This window comes from Amphimedon queenslandica, unplaced genomic scaffold (genome assembly GCF_000090795.2).
Source record: "Amphimedon queenslandica unplaced genomic scaffold, v1.1 AMPQUscaffold_13466, whole genome shotgun sequence".
In the NCBI taxonomy this organism is placed as follows: Eukaryota; Metazoa; Porifera; class Demospongiae; order Haplosclerida; family Niphatidae; genus Amphimedon; species Amphimedon queenslandica.
In genome coordinates this window covers 213,439-228,480 of record NW_003546298.1, presented here as the reverse complement: position 1 = coordinate 228,480, position 15,042 = coordinate 213,439, and the positions used below count along the sequence as shown (strand labels likewise).

The following is a 15,042-nucleotide window of genomic DNA, read 5'->3' as shown; positions in this document are numbered from 1 at the left end:
TATCATCACATCAGTGTTTACAGTTGAAATACAAACTATGAATTCCTTTATCAGCATGAAATTAATGAGAAAAAACATGTATAATTGTATAATAAATCAGATAAGGTAATGAGAATCATGCATGAGAGTTTCTTCTAGTGAGCATTTGGTTCTAGTGAGCATTTGGAGTGGAATATCTATTGAAAATAACATCAATAATTAATTATACACATTCATAGCTGTAAGTTTACCTGGTAACAGTTGAAACACCATCAACAAACTTTGTTTTAAATAGGACATTTGCATTATTAAACATTCCATTCTTTAGAGAAACAACAATAAATTGTGAATGATGAAAATGGGTACGAAGCATTTGACCAATGTTCTGAGTATGAGATAAATCTAGAGCAGCATCAACTTCATCAAGAATATAAAGAGGAGCTGGTTTGAAAAGTAGCAATGATAATATTAAAGACAGAGCTACCAATGACCTAGTATGTACAAAAATAATAAAAAATATAAACCATTATAAATATTTTACAATAATAACAATCATCAAAGATCAAAGGCTATCATCATGCCATGTACAATTAATATTGCAAAAAGTTAATGAAGGCTTTCACTTGGTGTCAACAGGTTATAACAGAATAAGTACCAGATTACACAACACTGACCTCTGACCACCAGAGAGTTCAGTTAAACTTTCTTTCCAGACATCTCCAAATGCAACTTTCACTTCTAAACCATCTAATACAGTAAGTCCTTGAGGTGGAGACAGTTTAGCTGAGGAACCAGGAAGAAGAGTGGAGAATATACTACCAAAATCCTATAAATCCATTATTGCCCACAATTAGTACATCAGACAATCTAACCCGATTAACTCTACTCCAGGCTGTTTGTAGTGCTTCGTTCTTCTTCTGATCTAACTCTTGTATGAGTTCTGCAATCTTCGCCTTGTCATTCTCAACTATCTTCTTTTTCTTCATCAAATCATTGTACTAAAAGTCAAATTACATGTATTTGTCATTATAATAGTTAATAACCTTTTCTTCTGCTTTGCCCAACATGTTCATTGCTCTCATATTTACATTCTTGCTCAGCTTTTCCTAACAAAAACATATAACAGCAAAACTTAACATTAAAATTTAACCATGTACAGTACATCATGGCTTCATTTACGGAGGGGGGGCACTTGCCTTCCCTTGATTGACTGTAAGTGTTGTGAGCACACATTGTGCATGCACAATAGAAAGTATTAATAACCCCCTTCTTTGAAATATTTTTAATCTTGCCCACCTTTGTAAGAAATCCTAGATGAAGGCCTGTACATGTAAAAAATGTACATGCGTGGATCCTAGCTACCAGGATAATAATTGAGCTCAAAGCCACAAAAACATACCAAGTCATTCATGTACATGTACTATACCCTAAGCATATTTCAATTTGTACGCCTTCTGTACTAAGCAAAGATGGTCCTTAATTTTTCAAATATACATGTATTTGATATATTTTGATTTGCAATTCAAACTTACACAAAAATGTATGAACATGCAGTATGTCATTATGAATGAAAAAACTTTTTGCTGACTGAAAAAGATCAAAATGCTTACTACATGTACACATGTACTTGACTTCATGCTCAAAAAGTGATCACATACATACAGATGTACATATACATGTACATTGTACAACATAACATACATGTATATACCTTTTGTTGTTGAAGCTTTGCTATCTTTTTTTCAGCTTCTTTAGGATCAGTTTTCTTAAAATCATAGCCAGTATTGGGTTCACCAAAAAACTGTCTGTCTGAGGCAATCCAATCATGTTTCTCTAGTAAGGTTTCAACCTAAAATAAATTAAGATACATGTACAATACATGCATGCACAATGTACATCAAGCAGTATTTTGACTAGATGCACATGTACATGTACTTCTGAGATGTACATGTAATGTACCTCTCGTTCAGCATCTTTACCATCCCTAACACAGCTTGATACTTTGTGTTCATTCTCCTTAAGCTTAATGGCCAATTCTGACTTCTTTGCCTCAAGGTCTTTCAATTTCTTTTCCTGTTGCTGTAGTTCCTATAAAAACATGTGCCAGCTTACTATGAGCTTAGGTCTCATCACTGATTTTAGAGCATACATGAATAAAAGTGTATAGTGCATAACAATTTCTTTTCAACCAGCAGTACTATATACATGTACAGTATGTACTACACGAGTAAATTGCTAAACAGAAGAATAAAATGTATTCCTTCATTTACTCATGCATCATGAATCATATATTCATGCATCACTTTCAGTCACAATGAAAACATTCTGAACCAACCACAATAAGAACAAGACATAACGGAAAACATACAAAAACACAGTAGCTAGTAGAGTACTTGAATGTACACATACATATACATGTACATGGCACCATGTCAGTATCAACAAAACAAGCGTAACAGTGTAAAAAATATTTTACACTGTTGTTTTCACCACCTTGCATGCATAGCTAGGCACTTATTAAGATAAAGGTTCTCTCTACCTTCTAATGCTTCTAGAGAAGTTTGTAAACAGTATCTCTAAATTCTCTTGCTGTTAGAAAGCACAAAAGTTTGTCCCGTGTGTAAGCCTCCATTTTGTTTGTCATGACCATGCCCACTAACGTAAAGGAGCATGGGCGGGTGGTTGCTAAAGCTGGTTATTTCTCCAATACATGTATAGAAGAAATGTAAGTGTAGACATACAAATATATATACATGTATATACAAACATTGCACATGGATAAAATCAATTATAGGAACGACTTGGGGCTATGCCCCCCAGGTCGTTCAAAATTTAATCTTCAGAAAATACTAAAGTACATAAATTTATTTACCATGGTAACTACATGTACATTGTACCATTTTAAGTCACACAACAATATTTTTCGGACCTAAAATAAAAAATTTATAACCTTGTTTCTCTCATTAAGGATTTCTTTAAACTGTGCCAGTTCCTTAGCTGCTTCTTCCATCTCAGTCTAGACAAAATACTTGTAAACTACATGTACATGTATACACTACACCTAGTTAGTGGTCAGTGCATCATTTCGATCCATACAACTTACCATTGCTGCTTGAAGAGATGCTTCATTTTCTGATAGTAAAGATTTCATATCATTCAAAACTTTTGACATCTTCTCGATCTATTAGTAAAATACATGTATGTAACATATTTCCTATATATACAGGAATTACCGCTGTTTACCATTACATGTGAAATTATTTCTTGTAAATGTACAGTATGTGTAGATCAATCACAATTAAGAATAAATTTATAGTAAATTAGTACCTGAGCTTTCTGATTATTAACACTAGATTCAAGTTCACTAATTTCCAATTGAAGTCCTTCCAATTCCTGTTCACTCTTGCTAGCTTCTTGAGCAGCCTTATCGGCTTCTTCTTTAGCTCCTGATAATTTATTCTCGGCTTCTTCAATTTCTTTCTTTTGAAGGCTCTTTGAATTCTATTACACAATTTTTATAGACATATATATGTATATACAAATTACAATGCATGTACATATATAATGCATGTACATATATAATACATGATACATGATTGCAAACAAAACATGCTTCAAAAACATGAACCGAAAAGTTTCTTTTGCAAATTTGCAACTACATGTGCATGTACATGTATGTGTACATGTATATATTATTGCATTATATGTAGTACATGAATGCATCACTGAAAACGCTGCATGTTGCAATAGTAATACCACATGAATGCTCTATAACTCATACTACAAGTACATGTACAAACCTTAATTTTATGCTCTAATTCTTTCAATTGTGTTTTAAGTGATATTTCAGATTCTAATGCAACAGCTAATACAGACTCTTGCGATTTGATAGACTCCTTTAACTGTTCACATTGCATTAACTGTTGGTGATGAGAGCTTTGTTCCAATTGAGCCCACAACACTTCAGCTTCATGAGACTGTTTATCTAATTCATCCTTCAACTCAACATATCTATATGCACAAATAAAATATAACATATACACGTACAATGTATGTACATGACTATACAACATAAGCACTGAACAAAAATTATTACATACCTGTACATGTGTGCATGTACATTAATGACATCATGAGTATGCACTAACTCTTACTTTTTTGAAGTAATTTCTACTTCACTTATCCTACTGTTAAGCTTATCTAATTCAGAACTTTTCATTTCCAGTTGTTCTTCACATTCAGCTAGTTCTTGTAGCTTCACCAATAGAGAAGATACATGAGGACGAGATCCTAATATTATGATATACATATAGTATATAGGATGGTCTACAATGCTACAATTTATTACAACCTGGGGGCGTAGCCCCCAGGTCGTCCAATAATTTATATCACCATCACGCTATTATATTTATTTATATATTTATTTGTATGTCCACACTTACATTTCTTCTATACACATTGTATTGGAGAAATAACAAGCCTTAGCAACCACCAGCCCACATTACGTAAGTGGGTGTGGTCACGGCAAACAAAAATGGCGGTTTGCTCATGGGACAAAGTTATGAACTTTCTAACAGCAAGAGAACATAGAGATACTGTCTAAAGTCTTTTCTGGAAGCATTAGAAGGTAGAGAGAACCTTCATAAGTCGTCATAAGAACCCAGCTGTACTTGCAAGGGAGTGAAAACAATTATAGGAATATTTTTACACTGTTACGCTTGTATAATAGAGTATACTGTACATGTACAGTAATACCACACGAATGCTCTTTAACTCATACTACATGTACACACATGTACATCTACGTGTATATGTATATACATGTACATGTACCTCCAGTAAGGGTTCCTGATGGATCAAATACGTCACCAGCTAAAGCTACAGAGCGCGTTAATATCTTTTTATTGAAAGTGACCTATCAAAAATTATATGCAGGATAAAGACTAATGTAATATACAAAATGTATTAATTTTACATGTACATGTATAATGGAACTGAAATATGCTACCTTACATTATTCTGTGCTTAACAGACATTTGAAACATTAAATAAAATGCACATATACTGTAAGCATGCATGTATAATGCATCTAAGGCCTGGTTCATAATATGACGCTAGGCCAACATACCATCAATTTTTAATAAAAAGTGTGGGCAATTTGACCTTTTGATGCATGCTTTCCGCTGGAATCGATCCAGATTAACGTAACGTCAGGACTAGCATAATATTGTGAACCAGCCTTAATGTACAACACGCACTATACATGCATGTATATGTACATGTGTAAAAGTATTTTATTACCTGTTGAGCGTCATCCAGTGTTTCACAAATAAAAGTTGTACCAAATACAAATTCCATTGCAGCTTGAAGTTCAGCATCATAGTCAATCAATGATAAAGCTGGTTTTGCCTTCTCAGGACCTACCTATAATAAATATATGAACATGCAAACAACGTAAAACAACTTTACTCACTAGTTGCTGTGCTCTCTTAACAACATCATTTGCAATCTTTCTAGCAACAATCTTATTCAGTGGAATTATAGTAAATCGTCGCTTCAGACGTCCATGCTGCAACAACTGTTTACCAATCTCTTCGCTTGACACCACAATATGAAACAACTAGCAAAATAATGCATAACAATAAATTGTCGCCAGTACATTCATCATGAAAGTTGAAGGATTTAGGGAGGGTATACTGTACCTTTCCACCAGCTGTGACTTCAAGTGCTGTGGCAGCAGTTTCATCCTTCATTTTCAATAATTTTGCAATAGGCCCTTTTACTGTACTTCTATCAAATGTAGAGGAAGGATTTGAGTACTCAAACTGAAGATGTGGAAACCTACAATGTAGAAATATTAAATCATAATAATTATTTTGATCCTTTACAACCCAAAAGTAGGTGCATGTACACGTATAAAATTTACTTTGATCCAAGAACACCAATCTTCCTTTTTATTTCAGATATTTCTTGCTTCAAAATTTCCCTACAATGTCCACTGCATAACAAAGTCTGTTCATGCTAATGTCTTGTACCTTTGTTGTGTCATATCTTCATACTGTCCTTCACTATAATTTAACCTGCTTATAGAAGCTTCCAGTTTAGCAATTTCCTTCTTGACAGATTCATAAGCTGCTTTATCACTAGCATAACTTTTGCTACCACTCTTGAATGCCTTTTCTTGATCCTTGAGCTGAGTCTTCAAATTCTGCAGCCTACATGAGCATTGTGTACATATTAATATAACATCATTGATCTACATTGTGAACACTACTATACATTGTATAACAAACCTCATTTCTGACTGCTTTACCGTAGTCTGAACAGAAGCTACTTCATTTTCCTTAGCTAAAAAAATTAAATAAAATCATGCAGAAACACAAACAATTTAACAAATAATTAATGTACATGCACAGGTGCTAAACAGACTACACTATAAGACTAAAGTACTGTCTAGCCATACAGACATGTACATGTAGTAGAGGCCTAGCATCAGGGCCGCCAATAGGCTTCGTAGGGTCCAGGGCAAAAAAACTTTGATGACCCCAATTAATACAAATTCCCACAAATTCCCTTTAATAACAGTACTGATTAACAAAATGGCCCAGCAAAAGTTAACTTAAAAGAGTTGCCATGATTCATTGATCTTTTTCTGTAAAAACTACACCTGTATACAGTACTTTACTATTGACCAGAGGCTTTGATTGGGGGTCCGGGGCAAAATGCCCCCACCTGCCCCCCCACTATTGCCAGCTCTGCCTAGCATACCAATCTTTTGAGCTGATAAACTTTCAGCCTGGCCGTCAGAAGAGCCAGAAAGACCAGAAGAGACAGCTTGAAAGTGCTTCTGTGAATTAGCCAATGTTTGTTGAGCATCAATGAGTTTCTGCTTTAAGGAATCACATAACTTTTGACATTCTGCAGCCTCCGTCCTCCTTTTTGAAATCAAATCTTCATCCTAAAAGATAGACCGGTATGCATGCATGAGAAGATACATGTAAATAAGCTTACATCTTTCAAGGACTTTTGCAACTCAGCATAACTTTTCTGTTCACTTGCTATTTGTGTCTGTGTATGTTTAAGAGTTGACTCAGCTAGAGCCAATGCCTATTAGCAATTAGTTATCATTCCAGTTTACAGCACATATTGTCATACTTTCGTTGTAAGATCTGACTTTTTCTCCAAATCTCCTAATGGCCCATCATGTTCCTCATCCTCTCGTTGTTTTCGAATATCCTTAATAGCTGACTTAACTTCAACAATAGACTCGTTAATCTACATTGTACATGTAACAAATTAAACATTGTAAATTACTATTATCTTTGCACTAACCTCTATTGACATTTCATTGCAATGTGCTACAGCAGACTTAGCAGTTTCTAATTCTACAACAAGGACCTTCCTTCGTTCCTACATGTACATACAATAATCTTAGCTTTTAAAAAGATATACATGTACATCTGTACATGTAAGAATACAATACCAATTACACATCATGCATATACATTTGTATGTTCATTCAATTCATTGCACAACAGCCCTTTACCTCAGCTTTCACAAAGCTGTATGCAATAACTACATGGCACAAGTGTTCCAATTCCCTTGACACTTTCTGATACTCCAAATAGGATGATCTTTCCTATATCAAAAAAAAATCAACATAAACATAAGATAAAATTAAAAATGGATGATCTAATGCATTCAAATCAGTCAACCATTATCATAATGTGTGGACTGTGGAATGTACAAAAGTTCATGCATATTCAAACCATGTTCAAACAAAGCAAGAATCAAAATAAATAAAGGGGTGGAATTAAAGGGTCAAAATATAAATTACTGTATACTCTGTAAAACTTACTTCTTTAAGCTTCTTTAATGTTGGAGTGATCTCCTCACCAATTATCTATAGTATAAAACATAAAAAAACATTACTGTAACTGCATAGTAATACATTCAGAGATTTAGCCTCCAAACATGATTATGACGCAATCAGAACTGCATAGTGCACACATAATTGTGGTCTAAGCACTTTAGGTCAAAATGCAATGGTTTCTACTAGCTATTATAATGTTTACAGTGTAAATGTGTCAATGTGCCTTAATCAACATGTACATGTTTGGATTAAAGAATATTTGTTTGTCAACATTATAATAGTAGCTATTCTAAATATTGCATGAATTTATTAATAATTACACTTACCATGGTTACATGTACTGGTTGCATAGTACAGTTTAGATAACCTATTTGCACTATTTTGAAATCTCTGATATGTGACATTATTTAAGTACTCAATAAATTCACTGAAATGACATGTATCATGAGAAATGGCAACCAAAAAACTTAGCCCTACATTTTTAAAGGACAAACAGATTTACTATAGTCAAAAATCAAACACAACCTAATTATCATAATACATGTACATGTAACTTGGAAATATTCAAATAATTCATGCTTTCACAAGGAAAGTGCTCAGAACTTAGAATTTGTGTACTTGGCACAAAAGAGTTGCATTAGAGGTGGTTTAAGTTTTATAGATTAATGGAGAGCAAGAACACCATGAAATTTCACAAACAATGAAAATTACCACATACATGTAAGTGTATATATATACAGTAACAGTACAAATGTATGTACAATATACATCCATTAATAAGAAACCTTATCAATTTCTGATAGTTTCGTATCCTTCTTCACAATTGTATTCTGAGCAGATATTTTCTTGCTTTCATACATTCTTGTCCCAGCAGCTTCTTCAATCATTGACAATATCTGTACAATACATCACACAGTATATAAAGAAATGGATTCACAAATATCATTCTTACTTCAACTGGCTTCATATTCAGAACTTTAGTAATCCTTCCCTAAAAAATATAAATACATAACAAGATATAGAAATGATCGTGTATTTTTCAACTTATGTATTTTTAAGAATTTACATTTTAAATTTAAGCACATACCTGCATTATAAGAAAATGAGGATTATTCACATTCAATTGAACAGAACGAAACAAATCCTGAACACGAGTGGGTGGAGCATTACTGCCATTGATTAAGTACTTGTTACGTCCACCAATAACAACTTGTCGTGATACAGTTATCTCATCAAATGAGTCGTACCCCACAGGACTCTGTTTCTTATCTGAATTGTCAAACGTTATGGTCACTGTCGCCTTAGTAACACCTGCCTGTCCTCCTTTATATACCAGCTCCTGAAGACTCCCTGCACGAACCTTCAAAACGAATCCACTATGATCCACTTCTAGATACTAATACCATACCTGAGACAGATTTGAAATTCCCAATAAAAAACAGATAGAATCCAAAATATTCGACTTTCCACTTCCATTTAGGCCAGTGATGGCATTAAACTGAGGGTCAAAGGGGCCAACTTCAGTCCTGTGAGCATATGACTTAAAACCATCAATTACTATGCTTTTAATAAACATTTTCCCTCTCTTCAGCTTCAATAAAATGATCTCCTCCCAAGTCAGTTGGCGCGAATCATAATGGATGCCGAGTGCTGAGCATGCGCACTAGGTCATTCCCGGGTTCTTCTGAGCATGCGCAGTTAGTCAGAATAGAGTTTACGGATTTATACGGATTTATACGGACAGGTGATTTTATTGTTACACCCCTTGATTGTCTCCTTCGGATCGGGCGGGCTGCTCCCTTAGCAACAGGCTCTCTCCTTGGTGACTGTAGTCAGGACGACCGGACAACTGTAAAAGGTGCGGCAATATATGATTTTCACTAACACAAACTGTGATTCAAAGTTCCTAGGTATTGTTTTAGAACTAATAGATTAGGTGGTCTTTGTGAGAGATGATAGCCATCTTTGTCACAAGTCTGTGTGTATGTGTGTTTGCGTGTGCAGTGCATTCCTCACCGTACAAGTTGTCTCTAGGGGGTTGCTAGGCTTCTGGGAGGTTGTCCTGGGAACACCTGGTAGTCTAAACTATAGTTATATAACTTGTGCAATGGCACCCCTGTACAAACCATGCACAGCCCTATTTTTTGAATTATTGACTGTAAACAATACTGACTAAACAATGATAGATAAAGTGTTGATTTTTGGGTAGTAGTACATAACGACATAATTATGGTCACTCGTGTATTATTGTATACTGTATATGCAATTTTTCTTTCTGTAGCACTGCTATGAGTGATCATAGCTTACATCAAGACCTTCTGGGTCAGCAGTCATCCGTTCATGACAGCGGAGATTCTCCTAGTGATGATTCTGGCTCCCCTACAACGGAGGGCCAGCTAATGGCTACACCAGGTACACAGGGTGTACAAATTCAAGTTCTGCAGCAAAGTTCTGACCAGAATATAGCTGTCCAGTCATTGTTAGGGCAAGAAATAGCTACAGCACAATTAGCTTTTGCCAACCTTCCAGTCACAAGGCAACAAGAGGTTTTGGCTGCTTGCCAGCAGCAGTTATTACAGAGTATACGATCAACTTTACCAACTGCACAAAGTATCGTTGTGCCTTCAGCTGTTCAGAATGTTACTGTTGTTGCCACTAATTCTTCAAATCAACCACAAGGACGAATGTAAGTCTTGCTTCTCTATAAGAAACGACAAATGCATGTCATCATTGTCGTGTCAATCAATAATATTTGAGTATTATCATACTCTCAGTATAATAAAAAACCACCACCAGTTTGATGGTGACAATCTGTCTACAATTCTTTCAGTGCTTTTAGTGGGTGAATCCAGTTTTATTAATGCACATAGCATGCCCTTTTATCTTGTTCCTTGTGGTCAGTTTGAGATACAGCTGAGCTAAGAGTGACATCATCACATCAGGTACTATCACTGCACTATCATCACTAAAGTGGTGTACTACTGAAGCTCTGGAATATATTTACTACAAGGAAAAATAAGGCTGCTAGAACTTTATCCTGGAGGTTACTCGTCCATCTCTTCTATGAAGAATGATTATGTATTTTTATTTACGCATGCAATAAAAGTTATAGCCTGCCCCATGGCAACCGCTAGCCCGCCCACGCAGATTGATCGTCTCCCCTAGCAACGTTTTGATGGCCAAAAGCACGAGGTCTAGCTTCTGGGTTGCAATAAAAAGCCCAAGATCTTTGCTTTTCTTTGCATTTATACTTATCTTGCTTGATGTATAGCGTTATGCAGTCTCCGCACACATCTGGTCCTCCACTCCCATTCATACCTCCGCCGAGCATCCCTGGATTTTACTACCCGGCTCAGTCCAGCTTTTACAGTGTACCGCTCAAGCCAGATCCAGATTATCCTAGGTATCAGCCGCAGCAACAGAGTGCTTTCCTGCAATAGCATTTGCGAATTATTTTGCTTGCTTTTCGACAGCTTCATTGTTTGTATAATTGCATTGTTGCTAAGACACTATCAGTAGTACTAGTGCAGTAATTAAACATAATGTATTGATCAGTTATCATCTATTTTTATCTTTAGTTCAGCTCAGTATGTCACTCCATTCAATACCGATGTCACTCAAGTTATTACTCAACCAATATCAACGACACCAATAGCTGGTCATGTTGTTGCAACAACTGGATATGATCTCTCACAAGCACAATCAATATACTCACAGCAGATCATGTCAGGAGGAGCTGATAGATATGCAGGACCTAACTCTATTTCTGCCAGTACTAGAGCTGACCCCCACACTGTAAGTGCACTGGTGGGATGCGCACATGCAAGGGCACACTTTCTTCATTATCATTAGTAATAGTATATTGAGTGAGCATGATGTGCCATTAATTACATTACCCACATCAATGGTATCTTTTTTTCAATGCTAGATAAAATGGCTTTTAGATAACTACGAGACAGCTGAGGGGGTTAGCTTACCACGAAGCACACTCTATAATCACTACCTTCGTCACTGTGCTGCTAGTAAAATAGATGCAATCAATGCTGCTAGTTTTGGAAAACTGATCAGATCGGTCTTTATTGGATTGAAAACAAGAAGACTTGGTACAAGGTAAACGTTCACTTGTTTCTCTACATATCTAATTATTAAGCTAACAGGGGAAACTCTAAGTATCACTATTATGGCATTCGCATAAAAATTGATTCACCACTCAATACGTATCCACAGGAAGATAGTCCATCAGTTGCTATGAGACAACCTACTACAGCTTCAAGGTACACAATTGTAATCAACTAACTGCACAGTCTGCACTGCATGAACTCATAACTGCACTACATGAACTCATGTACTATTAAGTACATGAACATAATATTATTGTTAAACGCTATGTACATGTATTTTCACTTTCTTAATTATTGCCATGCAGTCACAAACAGGTAAGTGTCATTTCAACACTTTGTTCCCATTGTTCAGTAGCATGCGATAATTACTTAACACAAGTGCTTATTCTTACAAAACACATTATTATGCAGGGAGTCTTCTAATGGTGATGGCGGAAGTGGTGACGGTGGAATAGATTCTGCAGCCAATCTTACACCCCATCAGCAGCATCAGCAATATTTGGGAGACCACCGACCAGAATTGGATCAATTTCCTGACCTTGACTGGGAGGGACAAGTTGCTTTAGGTAAAGCAAATCAATTATAGTATAATTATTTCCTTTCTGAACATTAAGATGGAACTGTTTGTTCAAATGAAGACATTTCTGATTTTGTGGCTCTGTATCGGGAGCATTGTGAGGTGTGTTTTCGTTGTGTCTGTTAGCTCTTAGTGACCTTGACCTTTTTCTTTAGGCTATACTTGATGTTGTAGCTAATCTCCAGTTTCAAATGGTTGAAAACTTATGGCAAGCATTTTGGGTGGATACATCTCGCTCATCAAGGTAGAGCAGGTTCAATTCAGAAGCATTATTATTTATTTTCTAATAGTGACATACAGGCAGATGATGATCAGGATCACAGACTCTCCAGAGAAAAGTTGTTTGTACTAACATCTTGTCAGCCATTGCTGGATTATTTGGTGGCCTGTGACCATATCCTCTACCAGTGCATTGTTAACTTTCTCATTAGTAATGTCCTTCGACCAATACCTGCTACTCTGACACAATCAATACGCAATTTTGCAAAGAATTTGGAGAACTGGATGAATTCTTGTCTAGAAGGTTATCCTGTCAAGTGTGTTCAGGCTAAGGTTAGTTTCTATGGCTTCTGGTATTGCTACTTCATATGTAATTACTACTTGTTGTCTGGTGGAAATTTGTAAAGGAAATGGAAGTGTCTGATGCTATGGCACTTGTCTGACAGTGATGCACAATTGACACTATTAATTTCACAGACCATTTACAACGAGATAATTTTTAAATTGTTTGGGTTTACACTACCCACTGTTACTCACTCACTGCCAACGTTCTTATACTGTTTGTCTTACTAGTGCATTCAACTAGCTTATAATCACCTTCCTAACAGAGTAATGTAGACATACATATTATCATCATATGCCTTGGTCATTGTTCCTTCTTTTTAATACAAAAACCATTGTGATAGGTATGGACCAATTGGCTTACACCCACTAGCTTACTACATGTACATGTACATGTAATTATACAAATTTTGCAAATTCTTTAGTGTCTTTGAACTAAGAATGATAAAATAACTTTACAAGACTGCAGTCTTTAACTGTTCTTTGTTATAATACCACAACCAATAGGTGTCATTGATAAGGTTTCTTGAGTGTTTATAAGATCATGTGTCGTAGGTATCATCAGTAATTGCTTTCTCGCAAACACTGAGGAGGTATACTTCTCTCAATCATCTGGCACAAGCTGCACGTGCTGTCCTTCAGAATGCCTCACAAATTAATCAAATGATTAATGATTTAAACCGGGTTGATTTTGCCAATGTTCAGGTACTCATTATAATATGTTTCAATTTACTTTAGAGCTAAAATTATAGGAGCAAGCTGCTTGGGTGTGTCAATGTGATGAAGCATTGGCTTCTCGCCTGGAGATGGATTTCAAGAATACTTTACAGCAGCAGGTTCTCATATCAAGGCAATAATTGCACAAAATATCATATTATTATGTTTTAGAATTCACTAGAGCAGTGGGCAGTGTGGCTTGAAGGTGTTGTTACCACTGTTCTACAGCCTCATGAAGACACTCCTGAATACCCAAAGGCTGCAAGGCAATTCTTATTGAAGTGGTCCTTCTACAGGTATGTTTCTGTTATCATTTATATGTGGTCATACAACTTCTGTAGCTCAATGGTCATTAGAGATCTCACTCTACGCAGTGCAGCCAGTTTCGGATCATTTCATCTAATTCGTCTGTTGTATGACGAATACATGTTTTATCTTATTGAGAACAAGGTGGCACGTGCTACAGGGAAAACTCCTATTGCTGTTATGACAGAGGTAAGAATAATCACATTATTATGCAATAACAATCATCATGGAATTTAAATAGTTCTCAGCTATGGCTAAAGCTGGTTTTGAATCTACAGCTGTTTCAACTTCAAGTTTAGGAACTGCAAACTCAGGTAAGAATAATAATAATTATAATGATTAGATGAATTTCATTGTACATGTATTTTGTGCTAGATTTGGAATTAGAGCCTCCAACAAAGAAGCAGCGCACATAATTCATGTGACTCTATATCAAACTACTATTATTAATACAACTCTATTAGCTACGTATAATTATGTATGACCTTTTATTTAAAACCTATAGTTATACTTTCATTAATTTATTGGACATCGTAAACATTACTATCATAATTATTTTTCTGTAATTAACTCAGTTTATTATTATTTTAATCTTAAAGTCTATTGAATCTTCATGCCTTATTGATTAGTAAAAATAATTATTGCATAACACATAATTACAGTCAGATCAGTGTGAAATGATGTATATATAAGATGATTTATTGGTGAGGAATTAAGATTGGAAGTTAGTGTTTCTACTAAGAAAGGCCTCTGAATCAACAACATTTTTAAAATCGCCAATTACATATCAGAATGTAATTACTCTTGCCTTTGAAATCATCCTGATGAGTAACTGTCCTCTGATTACAATTACTACTTGATACATAAAGTTACAGTGAATGCAATATTTTGTACAAAAGCACATTTTC

The 15,042-nt window shown here is 35.4% G+C and overlaps 2 protein-coding genes across 4 annotated transcripts; one reads left to right on the top strand and one right to left on the bottom strand.

Moving 5' to 3' along the window:
• Positions 1-16: 16 nt before the first annotated feature.
• On the bottom strand, positions 17-9,510 carry LOC100638462 (structural maintenance of chromosomes protein 2-like). The gene is made up of 29 exons (XM_019994756.1): positions 9,261-9,510; positions 8,940-9,212; positions 8,805-8,843; positions 8,638-8,748; positions 7,838-7,882; positions 7,526-7,618; positions 7,312-7,389; positions 7,135-7,254; positions 6,991-7,086; positions 6,748-6,937; positions 6,273-6,327; positions 6,015-6,194; positions 5,906-5,965; positions 5,682-5,820; positions 5,453-5,599; positions 5,281-5,403; positions 4,813-4,894; positions 4,134-4,269; positions 3,780-3,990; positions 3,307-3,480; positions 3,083-3,160; positions 2,930-2,995; positions 1,939-2,067; positions 1,691-1,828; positions 1,023-1,085; positions 852-977; positions 654-805; positions 231-470; positions 17-176 (listed from the first exon to the last, which is right to left on the bottom strand). The coding sequence occupies exons 1-29, from the start codon at positions 9,426-9,428 to the stop codon at positions 152-154; spliced, it is 3,537 nt and encodes a 1,178-aa protein (XP_019850315.1). The 5' UTR covers positions 9,429-9,510; the 3' UTR covers positions 17-151.
• Positions 9,511-9,616: 106 nt separating this feature from the next.
• Positions 9,617-14,757, top strand: LOC100638336 (DNA-binding protein RFX2-like). 3 transcript variants are annotated; one of them, XM_019994752.1, is made up of 15 exons: positions 9,617-9,710; positions 10,134-10,538; positions 11,431-11,647; positions 11,781-11,962; positions 12,010-12,126; positions 12,385-12,539; positions 12,588-12,652; positions 12,706-12,794; positions 12,841-13,102; positions 13,667-13,816; positions 13,864-13,947; positions 14,000-14,124; positions 14,170-14,323; positions 14,376-14,448; positions 14,510-14,757. In XM_019994752.1, the coding sequence occupies exons 2-15, from the start codon at positions 10,141-10,143 to the stop codon at positions 14,548-14,550; spliced, it is 2,112 nt and encodes a 703-aa protein (XP_019850311.1). In that variant the 5' UTR covers positions 9,617-9,710; positions 10,134-10,140; the 3' UTR covers positions 14,551-14,757. The 3 variants fall into 3 exon arrangements, with proteins under 3 accessions (XP_019850311.1, XP_019850312.1, XP_019850313.1); XM_019994753.1 differs by having other exon boundaries at positions 9,675-9,762; XM_019994754.1 differs by lacking the exons at positions 9,617-9,710; positions 10,134-10,538 and adding an exon at positions 11,073-11,255.
• The last annotated feature ends 285 nt before the right edge of the window (positions 14,758-15,042 follow it).

Coding starts and splice junctions, on each gene's coding strand:
- LOC100638462 (XM_019994756.1), bottom strand. CDS start 9,428: ATGTTTATTAAAAGCATAGTAATTGATGGTTTTAAGTCATATGCTCAC. Junction 5,821..5,905: donor ATTGGTGTTCTTGGATCAAA/GTAAATTTTATA, acceptor TCTACATTGTAG/GTTTCCACATCTTCAGTTTG. Junction 5,600..5,681: donor AAGTCACAGCTGGTGGAAAG/GTACAGTATACC, acceptor TTATTTTGCTAG/TTGTTTCATATTGTGGTGTC.
- LOC100638336 (XM_019994752.1), top strand. CDS start 10,141: ATGAGTGATCATAGCTTACATCAAGACCTTCTGGGTCAGCAGTCATCC. Junction 12,653..12,705: donor TGTATCGGGAGCATTGTGAG/GTGTGTTTTCGT, acceptor CTTTTTCTTTAG/GCTATACTTGATGTTGTAGC. Junction 13,948..13,999: donor AGAATACTTTACAGCAGCAG/GTTCTCATATCA, acceptor ATTATGTTTTAG/AATTCACTAGAGCAGTGGGC.